The sequence below is a fragment of the Bubalus kerabau genome, chromosome 15 (genome assembly GCF_029407905.1).
Source record: "Bubalus kerabau isolate K-KA32 ecotype Philippines breed swamp buffalo chromosome 15, PCC_UOA_SB_1v2, whole genome shotgun sequence".
Classification (NCBI taxonomy): domain Eukaryota; kingdom Metazoa; phylum Chordata; class Mammalia; order Artiodactyla; family Bovidae; genus Bubalus; species Bubalus kerabau.
Window position 1 is genome coordinate 65,100,096 of NC_073638.1, and position 17,794 is coordinate 65,117,889.

Consider the following 17,794-nt stretch of genomic DNA (forward strand, 5'->3'; position numbering starts at 1 on the left):
AGTGAAAAAGTTGGCTTAAAGCTCAGCATTCAGAAAACTAAGGCCATGGCATCTGGTCCCATCACTTCATGGGAAATATATGGGGAAACAGTGGAAACAGTGTCAGACTTTATTTTGGGGGCTCCAGAATCACTGCAGATGGTGATTGCAGCCATGAAATTAAAAGACGCTTACTCCTTGGAAGGAAAGTTATGACCAACCTAGATAGCATATTCAAAAGCAGAGACATTACTTTGCCAACAAAGGTCCGTCTAGTCAAGGCTATGGTTTTTCCTGTGGTCATGTATGGTTGTGAGAGTTGGACTGTGAAGAAGGCTGAGCACCAAAGAATTGATGCTTTTGAACTGTGATGTTGGAGAAGACTCTTGAGAGTCCCTTGGACTCCAAGGAGATCCAACCAGTCCATCCTAAAGGAGATCAGTCCTGGGTGTTCATTGGAAGGACTGATGCTGAAGCTGAAACTCCAATACTTTGGCCACCTGATGTGAAGAGTTGACTTATTGGAAAAGACCCTGATGCCGGGAGGGATTGGGGGCAGGAGGAAAAGGAGACGACAGAGGATGAGATGGCTGGATGGCATCACCGACTCGATGGACATGAGTTTGAGTGAACTCCAGGAGATGGTGATAGACAGGGAGGCCTGGCGTGCTGCAATTCATGGGGTCGCAAAGAGTCAGACATTACTGAACTGAACTAAACTGAGAAACTGGCACTGAGTGGATCCTCCTAAACGCATCATTCACATTATTTGTATTTGGAAGGAATTGCTGGCTTGGGACACATAACCATTACTTCTAAGGCCAAAAGTGTATTAAAATCGTGACAAACAAATAGTACAATACCACTGACTTCTAAACTAAGCTATTTTCACTCTATCATCTCTCCTGTTCTAATTAAATAAAAAACCCAAGACAAGAAAAAGTCAAGATTTCTGAAGTTTTAAAAAACGTTTTACTTGTTAAAGTATCAAGTTTAAAGAAAAGATGCTAGAATAAAAATCATGCACCTATGCATCCTTTACCTAGATTCATTTGTTAACTTTTTTTTGGCTGCACCTCACAGCAGGCTGGGAATTCCCCGACCAGGGATGGAACCCACAACTTCTGCAGTTGAAGTGCGGAGTCTTAACTACTGGACTACCAGGGAAGCCCCTTGCCTTTAGCATTTTTTTACTCATTTGCTTTGCCATTTATTCCTCCTCTCGCTCTCTACACACACGCACACACACACACACATATACACACCACATGTGAATTTCTTTTGAGAATACGTTCCATATGTCATGACCCTTTAGTCCTAAGTATTTCAGTACCTACCTAATAGTAGGGATAGTCTGTTTTGTAACCACAGTTGCCAACCTCAATACATTTAACATTTGTGCATTAGTTTGAACTAATCTACCTATTCATATTTCAATATTACCAACTGCCCCTATGATGTCCTCTGTAACTTCTCCCCTCTCTGGTTCTGGAGGGAAAGAAAAGGGCCAGGTATTAGATTCCGTCACCAGGTCTCCTTAGCCTTCTTGAATCTGGAACATTCCACAGCCTGCCTTTATTCTTTATGACACCTACATTTTTGAAAATAGAGTTTCATCTCCTCTCTTTTTGAAAATACAATATTCATCATTTTGAGTTTGCCTGGTAATTTGTCTCATACTTAGAGCCAAGCTCTGTCTTCTCAGGCAGAATGCTAAAATAGGGATGCTGTGACCCCCTGCAGAGGATCACATCTGGAGACACACACAGTCCAACCATCCCTCACTGATTACCTGGTCAAGATGCTGTCCAATTTCTCCACTGAGTGATTATGGATTTCCCCCTTGCAATGAATAACAATCCGTGGGAAGGAACTGTAAGACCATCGAAGTACCCTGCTCTTTCTCTGTTGAAATTTAGCAGCTATTGATACTTCTTGCTTGATTCTGTCATTTCAGTATGATAGTTTCAGAAGGATGACTTTCCAGCTCCCACACTGTCTTCACATTTACCAGTTAGCATTCAAGATTCTGCAGTAAACGAGAGCCCTTTCTTCTCTCCATTTATTTATTATCGGTATGAACCCACAGATTCTTATTTTTCTCCCAACACTTTGTAACTCATTACTGTCCTTCATGATTTTCATAATCAAATTGCCCCAGATTTGGCCACTGATAGCCCCTTCAAGCTGGCTTCTTTGTCCTCGTGACATGCCTACATTTTTTAAAGCACTTCCTTGTTTTCTAGTGTAATAAGATGTTCCAGGCCCATTTTGTACCTCCCTTGCACCCTTACTCTGTCCCTCAGAGATTCCTGGGTTTGGATTTTGATTTGCCATGCAGACTCAAAACTGTGGAAAACCCCATCTACCTGTTTATTTACTCACTGGTCCAGCCCCTCTCCAGCCAAAGGTGACCATAATCACCACCACCATGAAAACTCTGGGTTCATTTGACTGCCTGCTCTACAAGGTCGAGGTCTCTGAGTCTTTGCTCTTGTCTGTGTCACCTCCTTGCTGGTTCGGGGACATTTAAAATGCCCCCAATAGCCACGCATGGGCCAACTAAATTGTTCCTTTACTTGTGTTTCCATAACATTTTTTACATACATTTATTATGGTGTTAATCTGGTATCATTGTACTTTGGTTACATTCCTGGCTAGACTGAAGTCAAATATTTTCAAGTGACCTGGGGAGGAAGGTATTTATTTTCCCTAAACTGCAGATGGGAAACCTGAGGTTCAGGGAGGCAAGCCTAAGAGAAGCAGCAGGGCACAGGGTGAGGTCTTGATTACAGCCAACTTCTGCCCTGTATTCGCTGTAGGACCTTAAGCAGGTGACGAAGCCTGTCTGTACTTCAGTTTCCCTGGAATCAATGTGGATGACAATGAACAGTGGGGCTGTTTTATGGTGTAAAGGAGTTAATACTTGTCCAGCCTCTAGAATAGTGCCTGGCACATGGTAAGTGATGGGTAAATGTTTGTTAAGTAATTAAGTGATGTCATTGCAATTCAAATCCCAGTCTTATGATGATAAAGCTCCTAGCCACTGCTCTGTTGTAACTTTGTAGGATTAAGATTCCCTGAGAAGCAGTGATTCTATTTTTGTTTCTGCTTAGTGGCTAAGTTATGTCCAACTCTTTGCGACCTCATGGACTGTAGCCCGCCAGGCTCCTCTGTCAATGAGATCTCCTAGGCAAGAATACCGGAGTGGGTTGCCATTTCCTTCTCCAGGGGGTCTTCCTGACCCAGGGATTGAACCTTGGTCTGTTGCATTGCAGGTAGATTCTTAACTACTGAGTCACCTGGGAAGCCCAGTGACTCCAGACAGTAGTTCTATTAGAGACAGCAATAAAAGGAAGCTAGTTTGGGATATAAAACATGAATAAGACAAGAGGAAGTGAAATATCCCAGCTAACTGCTGAATTAAGTCATGGACTGGGGAAAGGTGCAGGTACCTTGTCCTGACTCTGGGTCTTGGGGCACTGGCTGCACAGCCAGGTAAGGACCACCAGGTAAATTCTGGGAGTTGGTCCCTCTCTTTACATGTCCTTGTCTCAAGTCAGTTGTGGGTTAGACATTTGACCCCCTGGGGTGACATCACAGAGACTGCCTATGCATTCACAATTCTGCAAGATGGTGCTATAGACAATCAGAAAAGTTACTTATTACTTTACTGAAGATGGGAAAGGCATTAGCCAAGTTCTTGAATGTTATGTGTGTTGTACTACTGTGGGGGTTAAGAATAAAATTTACATTTCTAAAGCAAGAATCATTTTTATTCTTACCTAACAGTTTACATAACTAAAATCTATTATTATTATTAATAATGTCGATATGCTTGAAAATGGTGGATTGCATTGTGATTGTTCTGGCAGATGACAACTGCTAGCTGAGTTACAAAATTATGTAAAAGTTTTCAGTTTAGAGACCAGAGGTAGACAGTGTTTGTCTACATGTGGAAAGGTTACTCAGGGATTAACCATTGTGTCAAATATTAGCTTTTAACAATTTAGAGCAGATGCTCTACCAAACTGGGAGATGTTGGAGAACATTCTCAAGCTTGAGCATGAGTCAGGAGCATTTTTAGGGCTTGTTAAAACAAAGATTGTTGAATCCCATCCCAAGCATTTCCAACGCATTTTGTCTGGGATGGAGCCCATGAATCTTCACTTTTAATAAGTTCTCAAGTGACTCTGATATTGCTGGTTCAGGGACCACAATTGGAGAACCACTTCCCTCTGTTGATTTAGAACAAACATCCCCTCACTGGCAGTCCCTCCCACCACCTGAGTTGAAACTCAGTATAACTAGATTTGATTTAAACAGGCCACCCTCAGCAGTCGAATTTCCCAACCACTTTTAGTATTTTACAGACCAAGGGAGCCATCACTTATTTCTCCAGCAGAAAAACAAACAAAACCCAAGCAAACCTTAAAGTTTTTAAAGGAATATCATGGTTTCTTAACTGTAGTACTAGATGCATGTTTCTGATGTCTTGATAATTAAACACATTAGGACTTCGTAGTACTTGCCAATATTTTTACGTAACAATTGAAATACACCTGCTAGTCTGTCATTGGGACATTCTTGAACTATACCTGAGAGGTGGTGACCAGCAGGTGGCGCTCTGAGTCAGTTCACGGTGGCCTGGGTGCCGTGAAAGGCAACACTTAGACAAGGTGCCTGCTTTAAATCCTCAAAGTAAGGTTCTTTTAACCACTTGTCATAAAACACCCTGAGACACACGTCTTGGAAAATCGAAGTGTCAAGCTCAGCATCTTTGCCACATTTCAAACTAGGTAATTACCTTCTCTCCCAAAGGGAATCTGTTTTATGTATTTGTGTCCTTTCTAGGTTACAGGTTTCCCAAAGGCAAAGATCTTGCCTTCCATTCACTGCATACAATGCTGAAGTGAAATGCTTGTTTTACAATAACAATCTAATTATTCCACGTCCCTCTGAGCTACACGATGACCTGTTACATACTAATTGCTAGTAATATAGAAATGTGCCTACCTCCTATAAACCCCACACATAAACCTAAGTTTTATTTGACCTAAAGGTAAATTGCTTGTTTATTTCTCCTTTTTCATATAAAGTCATTTTTCTGCCATCCCAAATTGTAAGTCATTGCCAAATACACAACACTGCATTTTAGTCAGTCATTTTTATTTTCCGCAGTTTTTTTTTCAAACTACACACAACAAATACTTTGATATAATCTAAGATAATAAAATAGTTGAACAACTTTTTTTTTTTTTTTTTAGATTTACATTTGTATAGAAACAATCTGTGGAACTCCTCACTTCAAAACTAAGGTGTCTAAAAACAGTGATTCATCAGCATTGCTTTAAATAATTGTTTGGTTAAAAGTTGCAGTTTTCATTCTCAACTAAAATGTTGTCTCCATGCAGTGTCCCTTGGGTCCAAAGCTTAAGGCCTTGGGAAGGTGGCCAAGAAGAAGAGGATGGCCATTCTTTATCTCTGTCCTTCTCTCGTGTGGAGGACAGTGGCTGCAACAGGGTTGACATAAAAACCAGGAAGAAAACAAATCAATTGCACATCTCTAGTTTTCAAGGGTCAAAGACATAACAAGTCTGGGCAGAACATGTCCCTATCTGTAGATGGAAATCCCATCATGATGGCACCGCAGCCCCCCACAACTCTCCTTGGCTAATCATGTCAGTTATTACCAGAGGCTGTGGCCACTGTCCCTAAGTTCTCCCCCAAGGCCAGTCATTTTGTGACATTTAAGTTCTGCCCCATGCATCATGTCACTTGGATGCTGTGTCTTGGTTCTTGGTGCCCAGTTAGAGTCTACCATCCCCTAAGAAATGCCTCAGCCCACCCTCAAATCCCCAGAATGCCTGAGAGCGTAAGACCCCACAGAGACAGGGACTTTTCAGTGAATCTCCGCCCCGAGAGGCTGGGGCCCCTGGCCTATATCATCCCATTGATCTTAGTCCACTCGTAGATATCCTGTTCACACACGATGTCGGAGTTGATGAGGAGGTATCTGTCACCCACGCAGAAATGCTTCTGACAGGCGGCACATTTGAAACATTCCAGGTGATACACTTTGTCCTTCACCCGCATCGTCATCTCATAGGCACGGATCCGCTTGTCACAGGATGCACAGAGACCATCTTGGCCGAAAAGCCTGGGGGGGAGAAAGACAGAGAAGCTAGAAAGGCAGGTGCAGAGGTAAGACTGGAAGAAACAGCCTGAGGATGGGTTCCATGATGTAGGTTGGATTTCCAAGATGTCGCGAAGCAAGGAAGAGTTGGGTCCAGACAGACGGCCAACTAATTCATCCACCTCTCCACAACTGACTATGACTAATTCATAGTCTTTCCTAGAAGGAAGAGGGTCCTCTGACATGAAACCATGCCTGGGGCATTTGTGTTTGGCATAACTCGTCCTTCTTCCGAGCTCTCTCCCTGCTTCTAGGATGCCCTAGGACCTGCCTCTGTGAAAAGAGTCTTAACTGAAGTGATTTAAGAGGTTAGCTGTGTGTAAACTGATATAGCCATGATGAAGAAGAGTATGGAGATACCTTAAAAAACTAGGAATAAAACTACCATATGACCCAGCAAGCCCCCTATTGGGTATATACCCTGAAAAAAGCACATTTCAAAAAGACACATGTTCTCCACTGTTCATGGCAGCACTATTTACAATGGCCAAGAATTGGAAGCAACCTAGATGTCCACTGACAGATGAATGGATAGAGAAGTTGTGGCAGGCGCGCGCACACACACACACACACACACACAGGAATATTACTCAGCCATAAAAGGAATGAATTTGAGTCAGTTGTGGTGAAGTGGATGAAGCTAGAGCCTGTTATACAGAGTGAAGTAAATCAGACAGGGGAAAAACAAATATCATATATTAACACGTATATATGGAATCTAGAAAAATAGGACTATTGAACCTGTTTACAGGGGAGGAATGGAGACACAGAGGTAGAGAATGGACACAGCAGAGGAAGTAGAAGGTGGGATGAATTGAGAAAGTAGCATTGACATATATACACTGCCATGGGCAAGATAGATAGCTAGGCGGACGCTGCTCTGTAACACAGGGAGCCCAGCCTGTGCTCTGCGACAATCTAGAGGGGTAAATCAGGGCAGGGGATATATGTATATCATATATAGTTTTACATACATAATTATGACTTACTCATGTTGTACGGCAGAAACAAACACAACATTGTAAAATAATTTTCCTCCAATTAAAAAAAAAAAAAGGTTAGGCATGGATTGTGTGTTTCCTCCCAAGGGAACTTTTATTTTAGAAGGGGAGCAGGAGTAAAGCCCAGGGGCCTTCTTGAGAGGAATGCAATGAAATGGGCATCTTTCTGAGGCTCCTCCCACACACTATCACATCAAGGGCTCTAATTCCACCCACGGGGAGGGCTGGTCATTAACTTCTCCGGAGCCACACAGGCCATTGCACACAACAGCTTCTGGGAGATGGAGGGAGCTCAACAGTGAACAGTCCCTCAGCCACTCGGGGGACGAGCAGTATCTCTCCATATTGAATGGAAGATCCTAATTCAAGATCCTCACTGGCCCAATGGCATAAGTCTCTGAAAAACTTCTCTTCTGTCATCAAAATCAAGACCCTCCTAAGTCTCAGTTGACTGGTCATTTATTTTAAGCAATATGCGGTGTCAAAGCAGGAGATGCACTATGGTGGAGCCTACCGCATGCTGAGTTGCTTCAGTCCTGTCCGACTGCGCAACCCTATGGACTGTAGCCCTCCAGGCTCCTCTGCCCATGATTCTCCAGGCAAGAATACTAGAGTGGGTTGCTGTGGCCTCCTGCAGGGGATCTTCTTGACCCAGGGATCAAACTCGCGTCTCTTACATCTCCCGCACTGGCAGGTGGGTTCTTTACCATTCATGCCACCTAGGGAGGCCGGAGCCTAGCGCAGTGGTTCTCAAAGTGTGGTCCTGGGACCAACCACATTGCATCCCCTGAGAACTTGCTAGAAGTGCACACTCAGGCCCTCCTGACTGAGACCTCTGTGGGTAGAGGCCCAACCGTCTGCCTGGTCCTGAATACGGCCAGGTGATGCTAATGCAGGCTGAAGTTTGGGAATCAGCCCACACGAGCTGGATAACACAAGTGCTGGAATCAGAAGACTCAGCTTCAGGCAGGCCCGGCCCTGAGTACCTGAGTGACCCTGTTGAGACCTCTGTTGACTGTGAGCTTGTGGAATGACAGTCATCACAGCATCAACCTCACCCGGCTGTTGGAGGATGGAACGCAGCAAGTCAAAGCTCCAGTGCTCAAGGGTGAAGCCAACGCTGGATGGGCTTTAACACATTTTGGGGGTATTCCCAAAGGGGCCAGTCTTGCTGCCTGATTACATGGCATGTCAGCAGGTCTTTTCCATGGGAAACCTTCAGAGAAGTTTTAGGTAAATGCTTGTTCTTCTCAGAAGTTCTTAGGAACTTCAGCGTAGCAGCAAATCAACTGGTAGGTTCTGAGAGGACGTAGGGGCGATGAGAGCAGTTGACAAATTTAGAGCAGAATGAATGGAACCAGGAAGACGCGGTCCGTGGGTAGAGAGCTTGCAGTTACAGACAGGCTGGCTAGTTTCCCTCCAAATCCCACTCTCCATGAGAAGATCTCCGAGTGTTTTCAAGGCCCCACCTGGGAGCAAACTCATTACTGGGGGAAGAACACTTCATCCCAAGATGGCAGATGGTGGAACTGTCGGGAACTACCACCTTGGAGGCCATGGAGTGGAAAGACAGTTCTGATTTCCTGATTGTTCAGTCAGAGGAGTTTGGGCCTGAGTGAGAATAAACGACTCACAAAACAGCATGCGTGGAAAGCAGCCAACCGCCTGGGGTGTGTGGCCCTTACGGAAGGGGAGCGTTTATTAAAGGGAAATCGGGGGGTAAATTACACACACGTCAGGCAGTTAATGACAGGAAGCATGAAGGACTAATATCTGGGAGACACCTTCAGATCCCAACATCACCTCCAATCAGCCAGTTCTCCTGGAGCCAGGGACATCCTCTGCCTTGGCTTCCATGTCTTAAGCTGTAAGACAAGAGAACTGGAAGGGAAGGAAGGCCTCTACAGCCCCTTCCAGTTCTGGTGTGCTGAGACTTCACTAAGTGAAAATAAGCTAGGACTTGACATCTAACTTGCACATTCACCTCTGGCACCAAGAATTGGTAACTTAGGCTGGCTATCCCAGAAACTGACCCTGAGGCCAGGATTTATTAAGGATGTGTCATCAGGGAAAACAGGTACAGTGGCGAGGGAAACCAGACAGAAGATGGAAGGCAGGCCAAGTTGCAGTCTTGGGCCAAGTCCCCCAGAAGGGAGCTTTGGCCTGAATGCATGGGGACTCTGGGGTGTAAGTTATGTCTCCAAGTGGCCTTGGCTCCAGGCAAGATTACTGGACTTCAGTCTCTGGCAGTGCCAGCCACTGGGCAAGGTCTGCTGGGCATTGGGTGGGTGGGTGGGGGTACTGGGCAGGCTTCTGGCTTTAACAGAAAGGTGCTGTTGAAGGTAAAACAATAGGGGGTGGGGGCTGCACTGAGCACAAAAATCATAAAAAGAGATCTGAGGGGATCTGGACTCGGTACTGACATTAACAGCTACTGTTAAGTTCCCAAGAAAACCACATAAATAGCACAGGGTTTATTTGGGTTCAGGCTTCCCTGGTGGCTTAGATGGTAAAGAATCTGCCTGTAATGCAGGAGACGTGGGTTCAATCCCTGGGTCAGGAGGATCCCCTAGAGAAGGGGATGGCTACCCTCTCCAGTATTCCTGCCTGGAGAATTCCATGGACAGAAGAGACTGGTGGGCTGCAGTCTATGGAGTCGCAGAGAGTCGGATACAACTTAGCAATTAAGAGTTTATTTAGGTTCTGCATGGGGATCTCCTGATTATATGAGGCTAAACGTCTGAAAAAGACTTTAACAGGCCAGGCAGCAACTGGAAACCCTGGGGAGAAGCTCTCCTGGGGTGACGGTGGGGGGCGGGGGAGGGGCGGGGGCAAGGACTGAACACCATCCCAGCACACATTTCGTCACTCCTCCAACTTGCCTTTTGCAAAGGTGCTGTCAGCTATGTTAAGAATGCAAGCAAACAAGTCCATGGCTGAAGGGCCATGCCTGCAGCAAGAAACGATTTTTCTCCTCTGTCAAGAGGTGTCATGTCTGAAGCTTCCACCTGCCCATTTTAATAACAATATAAATATGAAAGGATGGCTGGAAACGCCTGCACTAACACAGAGTTAATTAACATGTTGCCTAGGAATGTAGCAGGGAAAAGAATTATTTCATGTCACCAAGACACAAGTTAATTAACACTGGGTTCTCCCAGACTATTTTTTTTCTATCCTTTTTAAAAATGCAAGAGATTAACAAGCCCAGGCAGCACGGGGTTTTCTTCTTGAATGTTATATAAAACCTCAGAGATAGGGAGAAACCTGGGCTCTTTTGACCTTACTCTATCTGTACTTCATTTAATAAGATTCAAATGATTTGACAGGAATGTAGTCAGGGGGCCCAGTGGGAATCATTTACCCGTCTGCTTTTCCACACTGATTTGGCAAACTAGTAGGGAGCAGAATCAGGTCTCTATTTACCCCAGTTCTATGTTCTTGTTCCTTAATAATAATAGTAATAATAAATGGTCAAAATTAAAATCATGATCCTTGGAAACTTGACTTCTTTTCTCTGAACCACCAAATTTGCAAGGACTTTAATCAGGAAATTTAGGGGGGAGAAAAAGCTTATTCTGTCAGTCTCTGGGTAAACAGATAAGCTTGCTTCACCATGGAATTGCCTGCAGTTTTTTTTTTTTTTTTTTTTTAATGTAAAATGCTCTGAGGGCAGGTTTGGGAGAAAGAGCTGGCCTGGCAGCCAAGGGCACTGGAGTCTAAACAAGCTTCCCTGGGTTGGGTGGTCCTAATGTATTAAGGCTGCATGCTCCACAGACCCCGTACCCCACGAAGACGGCAAAAACATTGACAGCTACACAGTCGAGCAGATTTGACAGCAGAGGGCATGGAGTTACCTCTGCCGCAGCTAATACGGAGCTGGAAATTTCATATGAAACTAGAACATTCCAGGCAAAGGCACTCGTTTGAGAGTCGGAAAATTCACATAGCCAAACGTATGACCCAGAGTATCCGAGATAGCTTCAGTGCCTGTCTCAGTGGGTGTTCTAGAGTTCCTCTTTTGCCTTTCCATTCTTCCATCACTTTGTTCATTAGGTCGGGAAAGACTCTAATGATAAACGTCATGAGGGTTACTGAAAGACAGCAGCTGACTGAAGCGACTTAGCAGCAGCAACATCTCTTTGATACCCATGCACCATGCCAAGCACCTTACATGTACCACCTCATCTAATTCCCACCCCTTCCTGGAAGCAGGTACTGCTGTTCTATAACCCCATTTTACAGATGAGGAAATTGAGGCTTAGGAAGGTTATGTAACTTGTCCAAGGTCACAGAGCTAGAAAGTAGGGATGCCGGGGCTCAAATCTACAGCTGACTTCAGGGCCTTCCTGCTGTGACCAAAACTGCTTGGTGTGCTGCGGTGAGATTGTACTTTCAATTTTTCTTAATTTATTTTTAATTGAAGCATAATTACAATATTGTGTGGGGTTCTGCCATACATCAACATGGATCAGCCATAGGCATGCATATGTCCCCTTCCTCTTAGCCTCCCTCCAACCTCCCACCCCATCCCACCCCTCTACGTTGTCTTAGAGCCCCAGATTGAGTTCCTTGAGTCATACAGCGAGTTCCCAATGGCTATCTATTTATAAACATTAGTGTATATGTTTCCATGCTACTCTTTTAAAATTTCTGATCACATTATATTGAGATCTTACAAAAGAATACTTATAACCTGTGCATATGTTTTTGAAGCATCAAATGAGCTGCTAGGAATCCACCCTCAAACTTACAAGCTTCAAAACTCCCAGTTCCCTTGGCATACCCTGTGCCTTCCTTCCCCACCCTCTCCCTTTGTCTGACCCCCAGAGGGAACCATTATTCTGAATTTTGTGCTCATCACTCTCTTTAAAATCACTCTCTTTTTAAAATATGAGAATTGGACCACACAGGCATGTGTCCCCGAGAACATGCTTCTCTAACAGGAGGAAAGGCCAACTGCTCCCCTGCACAGGGCAGCTGAGACCAACGTGATCTCACCGGCCCAGGTGGCAGGCGCCAGGGAGACAGAGCCAGGGCCCCAGGAGGGCGGCAAGGTCGCACCTGAGATAGTCTCGGCGGCAGAGCTTCCGGCCCAGCTTGTAGTAGAGGCGCCGGCCCACCTCGCCCAGCCGGCACCCGCAGAGGTCACAGCTGAGGCAGTCCTCGTGCCAGTACTGGTCGATGGCCTTCAGGAAGTAGCGGTCCCCGATGTTCTGCTGGCAGCCTCCGCATGTCAGCAGGGACGGGGGCATCTGCAGCACCTCGTCCACCGGCTCCCTGGAAGGAAGGCCATGCATTAGGGATGGCCTCACCTCGGGGAGACCAGCGCCAGGGGCTCAGGAGTCATGCTGCGCCCCACAGAGAACCTCACTCAATTGTCTGGTGACATCGGAGAAAGGAGGGGAGAGCATACACCTAGGGCAGATGACGGCAAAGAGGCCCCGCCAGCCTTGGGTTAGGACGGGAAAGGGCTAGTCCCTACGTTCTAGATCCTGGAAGAAGCAAGGGCGGCACCCAGGCAAAGGGTACTGCAACCCCCCCACCTATAGCCCAGCCCCCTCCCAGACCTGTGGTCTCTCTTCTTCTTGATCCCCCCTCCCCTCCTACTCTACCTCCACACCTCATCTCTTTCCTCCCCCCATATCCCGGAGCCAAGGGCACTGCCCAATTCCAGAGGAGACACCAGGACTCTAAGAGCTGCTTGTGGCCAGAACAGTGACTAGTGGGTTAAACGTTTTCAAATTCCCTTTTGAATCTCTGTGCCACCTGGACTCCATCCCTTTCCAACTGCACGAACGTAGAGATGAGGATGAAAGGGTCCCCAAATTATTTTAGGTTACTTTCTCTTTCCCAAATAAAAATACCATCAAGATATAATAGAAATTCTCATTATTTTTAACAGAAGCTCCACATCCTATCCTTCTTATGGAATGAGTCCTTGAGGAAAAATCTCAAGGTGTTGATTAAAGCCACTGTTATATTTATAAAGGAGATCAAACAGATCTTTTTGCACATGAACACTTTTACAGCAGCAAAACTGATTCGCATGAAGTTGATTTAGGAAAGAAAATGGGGAGGGGCCAATAGTTCTTTTCGGGAGAGAGTGTGGAAGGCAATTAAACACTGAAATCTCCTCCAGGCAATTGTTAAGAGTGAGCCTGTGACATGCGTTCTTTTATTACAAAATCATACAGTGTCTCCAGTTCACTTAACTGGAATCTGAATCCTTTTGTTTTACATTTTAAAAGAAATAACTTTACTTGGCAGAAGAAGATAAAAAAAATAGAGTGCGAGAAATGATTCCTGCACCAGATGGGACATAGGAAAAACCGAATACCTGTTGATCTGTAGCAATTAACAAATGCTCTCTTGAACTTCATTCAAACACAAATCTATTTTTCAAAAATCTATTACGTTTGGAAAAATGGACCTTCTGCCAACTGTGAAATTCCCAAAGGGAATTTCCCCCTTGGTATCTTGAAGATATAAATCTGTGTCTCCTATTTCCAGCTGATGCTGGCTTACTTGGTGACCTTGCATCCTGACTGGCCTGTGCCCACAGCATTTAAGGGCCTTTATACTTAGGAAGGATGAGGCTCAGGGAATCAGTGTTGATAACACACTCTGACACCTTCAGAGAACTCTGTCTTTAAAGTGCACGCTTCCCTGTGAATATTCAGGCATATTGAAACCGAGCCCACACTTTGTAGAATGGGTATGAGGGTCGTTTGTGAGATGATCTCCTTTTAGACCAGGGAAGTGTAAAACCCAAACTAATTATCTCCTAAAAACTTGACTTTAAATAGAGTTTTAAACATCCACTGAAGCCTGACTTGTCTTTGTTTCCACAGGTTATGTATAAAGACTTCCACCCTCCCTCCTGAAAAATAAAACACCCAGCATTTTCCTGTGCCTCAGAATCACTTCTCTTCCCTTTTCACAGCCTGTGGCCTTACTTTAGGCTTTCAGAAACATTCATGGAACCTCAACACCACTGGATGGCCTGCCAACCAACTGTGAAAGAAGAGAATTTGCACTTAGCTGGTGCAAAACTGCCTGGAATTGAAATGAACTGCTCCTGTTATTCACAGGGAGGCAGTAGGGGCCACCGATGGCACAGAAGAGGAAATCTGTGTGTGTGTGAATTCTGGCTGTCTTTCTGTCTAAATGTTTCATTTGCATAGGCCTAGTCAAGTTTCTGGGTGTAATTTGGAGTTGCTGATCAGACTGACCTCAGTCACACTGACCCAAGTATGTACGCACTGAAGCATCTGGTAGGGTAGTGGTCCACAGGAGAAATGTGAAGCCAAAAAGCTACTGTCTGTGATGGCCTAAGATGAGATACGAAAGGACTGGATAAGATATTGGCTCTATCTTTCTATAATTAAAGATAATATCACATTATCTTTGGTGGATGTTCCAAGCCAATAACTGTGGGACTCAGCCTCTAATTAATATTTTACATTCTCCTAGAGCCTATCTGAACATTACACCTCAATACACTTTGGCCTGGATTTCTGGGATAATTTCTCAACAGTTTCCAAGGAAGATATGGGGAAAAAATGTTCTGCAATAATTTCTCAGCTAGCTGGTCCATCTCCAATTAGAGCCTATCTTCATTGGGCAAATAATAAAGCAAAGGATAGAGAAGAGCACCCTACTGAGCATCCTTCCGCAGATGCCTGCTGTGTTATGAGGTGAAGATGTTTCAATTTTCCAGTCTCTCTGTGAAAAAGTACAAACTTTGAAAGGAGCAAACTTCCTTCAGGGAACTGAAACCTCCAGATTTATCTTCTAATAAAAAGATTAGTGACTAAGTTCTGTTGATCGAAAAGGCATTAGGCACCTTTCAAAGGTAATTCATCCAATTCACTCTATTGTATTACTATCATCTTGCCCAGGCTCTGAAAACTCAGGGCTAAGTTGTAATTCTAGGTTTGTAAAAAAAAAAAAAAAAAAAAAATGTGAGCAAAGCACCCTTCCCAGAGTTTTCCTAAATAAATACTTAAAAAAAAAAAAAAAAAAGGCAATGTTATTTTTTTTCCCTGAGAATTTAAGGAAGCTGGGTTTTTGTTAGAACAAACCTGACTCCTTGTAGATCTGGCTTCTGAACCTTCAAGATTGAATAGTGATGTTTATATTCTCACTGGATCATGGTTACTTCCTGTGTTTTATGAGAACACGCTGAGCTTTTATGCTGGTAACTGAGGGTAAAACCCAGGTATATAAACACCATAGGAGGCTGAAATTGGGAGGAGGTATTTCAATCAGGAAAGCACAATTCTTTTAAAGCAGGAAAAGAAAACAAAACAAAACAAATGCCTCTTAAAAGCACAAATGGACAAGTCATTAACCAGCTCCTTTGGTCTGTGTAACAAATCCCTTCAAAGGATTTAGATGGGGACTTCAAAGGAATAAAAATTCTCAAAACCAGACAGCTAATGAATCTTAAAAGGGCATTTGCGCTGACGGGAAAATGACATCTTAAACATCCCTTTCTCCCCATGTTAACACTGAGCAGTGTGCTGAAGGTAAAGATTGGGAAGAGGGTGATACTTCAAGCCAGTCGGGGCTCAGAAAACAAATGCGGTTCATTTAGAGCTCTGGTTCCCAGATCCTAAACCCTTTGAGATTGTGACAAAAGCCGTAAGACTCCGCTCTCTGGAAAAATTCACCTAATACCCAAAATGGTGCACTAACTTTGGAGGTTCAAAGGTACCCATCGGTGGACTCCGAGGGGAGAGGCGTGTCCGCGTATCCAGACTAACTCCCGTGTTGTTCGGCTGCTCTAAAGTCTCTGGAGGCCTGAGTGAGCTCCGAGGTGAACTCTCGCACCTCCTCACCCGCGGGTCCCCGGCGCCGTGGGCAACCGCTCCACCTGCGGACCCGGAAGGGGACCGTCGGGGACCCGGGGTCGGGGGCTCCACTTGTAGTGTCCCCCTTTCCAGGACCAAACGGACAAAGAGAAGGAACGAGAGGGAAGAAGGGAGCAGAATCGAGTCCTGAAGGCTCTGGGGACTGCACCGGCGCGCCTCTAACCTCCCCCTGTGCATGCTCCTGTGCAAACTTTCTGGCCCGAAGTGGCTTTAGGGAGCGTCCCAGGGAGCCGCGAGGGGCCCGCTGAGGCGCCGGGCCGACCCCTCTTCCTGCCGCCCTCCACCCAGCCCCTCTCCCAGTGTCCCTGGAGTCACCCAAGAGGATGCGGGAGCCCCGCGCACGGCAGAGGGAACCAAGGGCACGCCGCGGGCGCGCACCTGAAGCCTTCTCGCCGGCCGCCCGCCCCACCCCGCCGCCCCGGGTCGCGAGGCCGTGGACCCTCGGTGGCAGGGGCGTCGCACTTACTCAGATGGGTCCAGGCTCTTCCTCTCGATGGCCGAGGACATTGGGGAGGGAGGTGGCGTGCCAGGCGGTGGGGGCGCTCCCTTTGTGGCGCGGGGCTGGCCGGCTGCCGGGGCTCGGACCCCCTCGGGTGCTCGGGCGCCGCCGCCGCCGCCGCCGCTCCTGCGCCTCTTCTTGCTCCGGCGCTCTGGCGGCGAGCTCGCCCCTCCGCGCTCAAGGACAGTCACCGCGCTCCCTTCAAACGCCAAAGAGAGAGAGCGAATCACCGGGCTGCCGGCGCGCCGCGGCCGAGGAGGGGACCGGGGCGCGCAGCCTGGCCCCGGGCGGCTGCAGCTGCTACTGCTGCTCAGGACTTAACCTTCCATCCCGGTCCCGCCGCCACCGCCGCCGCCGCCGCCGCCGCCGCCGGGTCTGGCTCGGCTCGCGCGCTGTCGCCGGCTCCGCGCCGCCCGCGGGGATGGTGCGCGCCCGCCCGGCCGCCCCGCGCCCCTCGCACCTTCAGCCGGGGTTGCGGCGCGCAGCTCGCCGCCGAGGGCAGGGAGGGGGCGGCGGCCTGGGGGCGGGGAGGGGACACCGCGCCTCTCTCCCCCGGCTCCCTCCTCTCTCGGGAAGGTCTATTTTCGCTCAGCTTTCCTCTGTCTCTGGTTTCATTTCCTTTTTCCTGATCACGATTCAAATACAATAGAAGGAAATCACATTTAAAGAGACAGCTGCCCGGTCCTCCCCCCTCCATCATCTTTTTTCTTCCCTTTTTTTTTTTAAACGGGGCTCCTGGGGATTAGCGATACAAACAGCGGCAGCCGCAGCAAGACTGAGTTGGCTTCTTAAAGGGGCCAGCGTCGGGGACAGGGAGACTCGCTCAGAGAACACCTCTCCTTGGAGAGGCGGCTGGGTTGCCTGTAAAGCATTCTTTAGGGCTTTCCCTCTTCGGCGTTCCCCTTTTGGTTAACTAAGATTGAAAGTGACCAGCGGGCCGCTCAAGGAAGAAAGAAAAAACGAAAATGTGAAATAAACACATACAGAGATGTACGGTTCCAAGTGGCTTTCGCGCGCGTCCGGGGTTGGAGGTCCCAGGTCCGCGGTCAGGGAACGCGGAGATGCCCCCAAGACAGCGCGGCTCTGCTGGCAGAGGACTTGTGACTGCGTCCGCGCTCCAAAAAGACGACAGGAGCTGTGCGAGCAGGGACCGCACGGGCTGGGTACGCCTGAGCAGTACCAGGGGCAGCAAATCCCGAGGGAGGGTGTTTGGGAGGGACCAAGCTGGTCTGAGTCTCCT

At 46.8% G+C, this 17,794-nt stretch overlaps 1 protein-coding gene across 1 annotated transcript; it reads right to left on the reverse strand.

The window, feature by feature from the left end:
- Positions 1 to 4,994: 4,994 nt before the first annotated feature.
- Positions 4,995 to 17,000, reverse strand: LMO2 (LIM domain only 2). The gene is made up of 4 exons (XM_055549290.1): positions 16,877 to 17,000; positions 16,522 to 16,753; positions 12,241 to 12,456; positions 4,995 to 6,139 (listed from the first exon to the last, which is right to left on the reverse strand). The coding sequence occupies exons 1-4, from the start codon at positions 16,881 to 16,883 to the stop codon at positions 5,920 to 5,922; spliced, it is 675 nt and encodes a 224-aa protein (XP_055405265.1). The 5' UTR covers positions 16,884 to 17,000; the 3' UTR covers positions 4,995 to 5,919.
- Between the last annotated feature and the right edge of the window lie 794 nt (positions 17,001 to 17,794).

What these genes read in the sequence shown, in the direction of transcription:
- LMO2 (XM_055549290.1), bottom strand. An exon ending in AAGAGCCTGGACCCATCTGA is followed by an intron (nt 12,457 to 16,521) that starts GTAAGTGCGACG and finishes CCTTCCTTCCAG; the next exon opens with GGAGCCGGTGGACGAGGTGC. An exon ending in TGCCGCCGAGACTATCTCAG is followed by an intron (nt 6,140 to 12,240) that starts GTGCGACCTTGC and finishes TCTCCCCCCCAG; the next exon opens with GCTTTTCGGCCAAGATGGTC.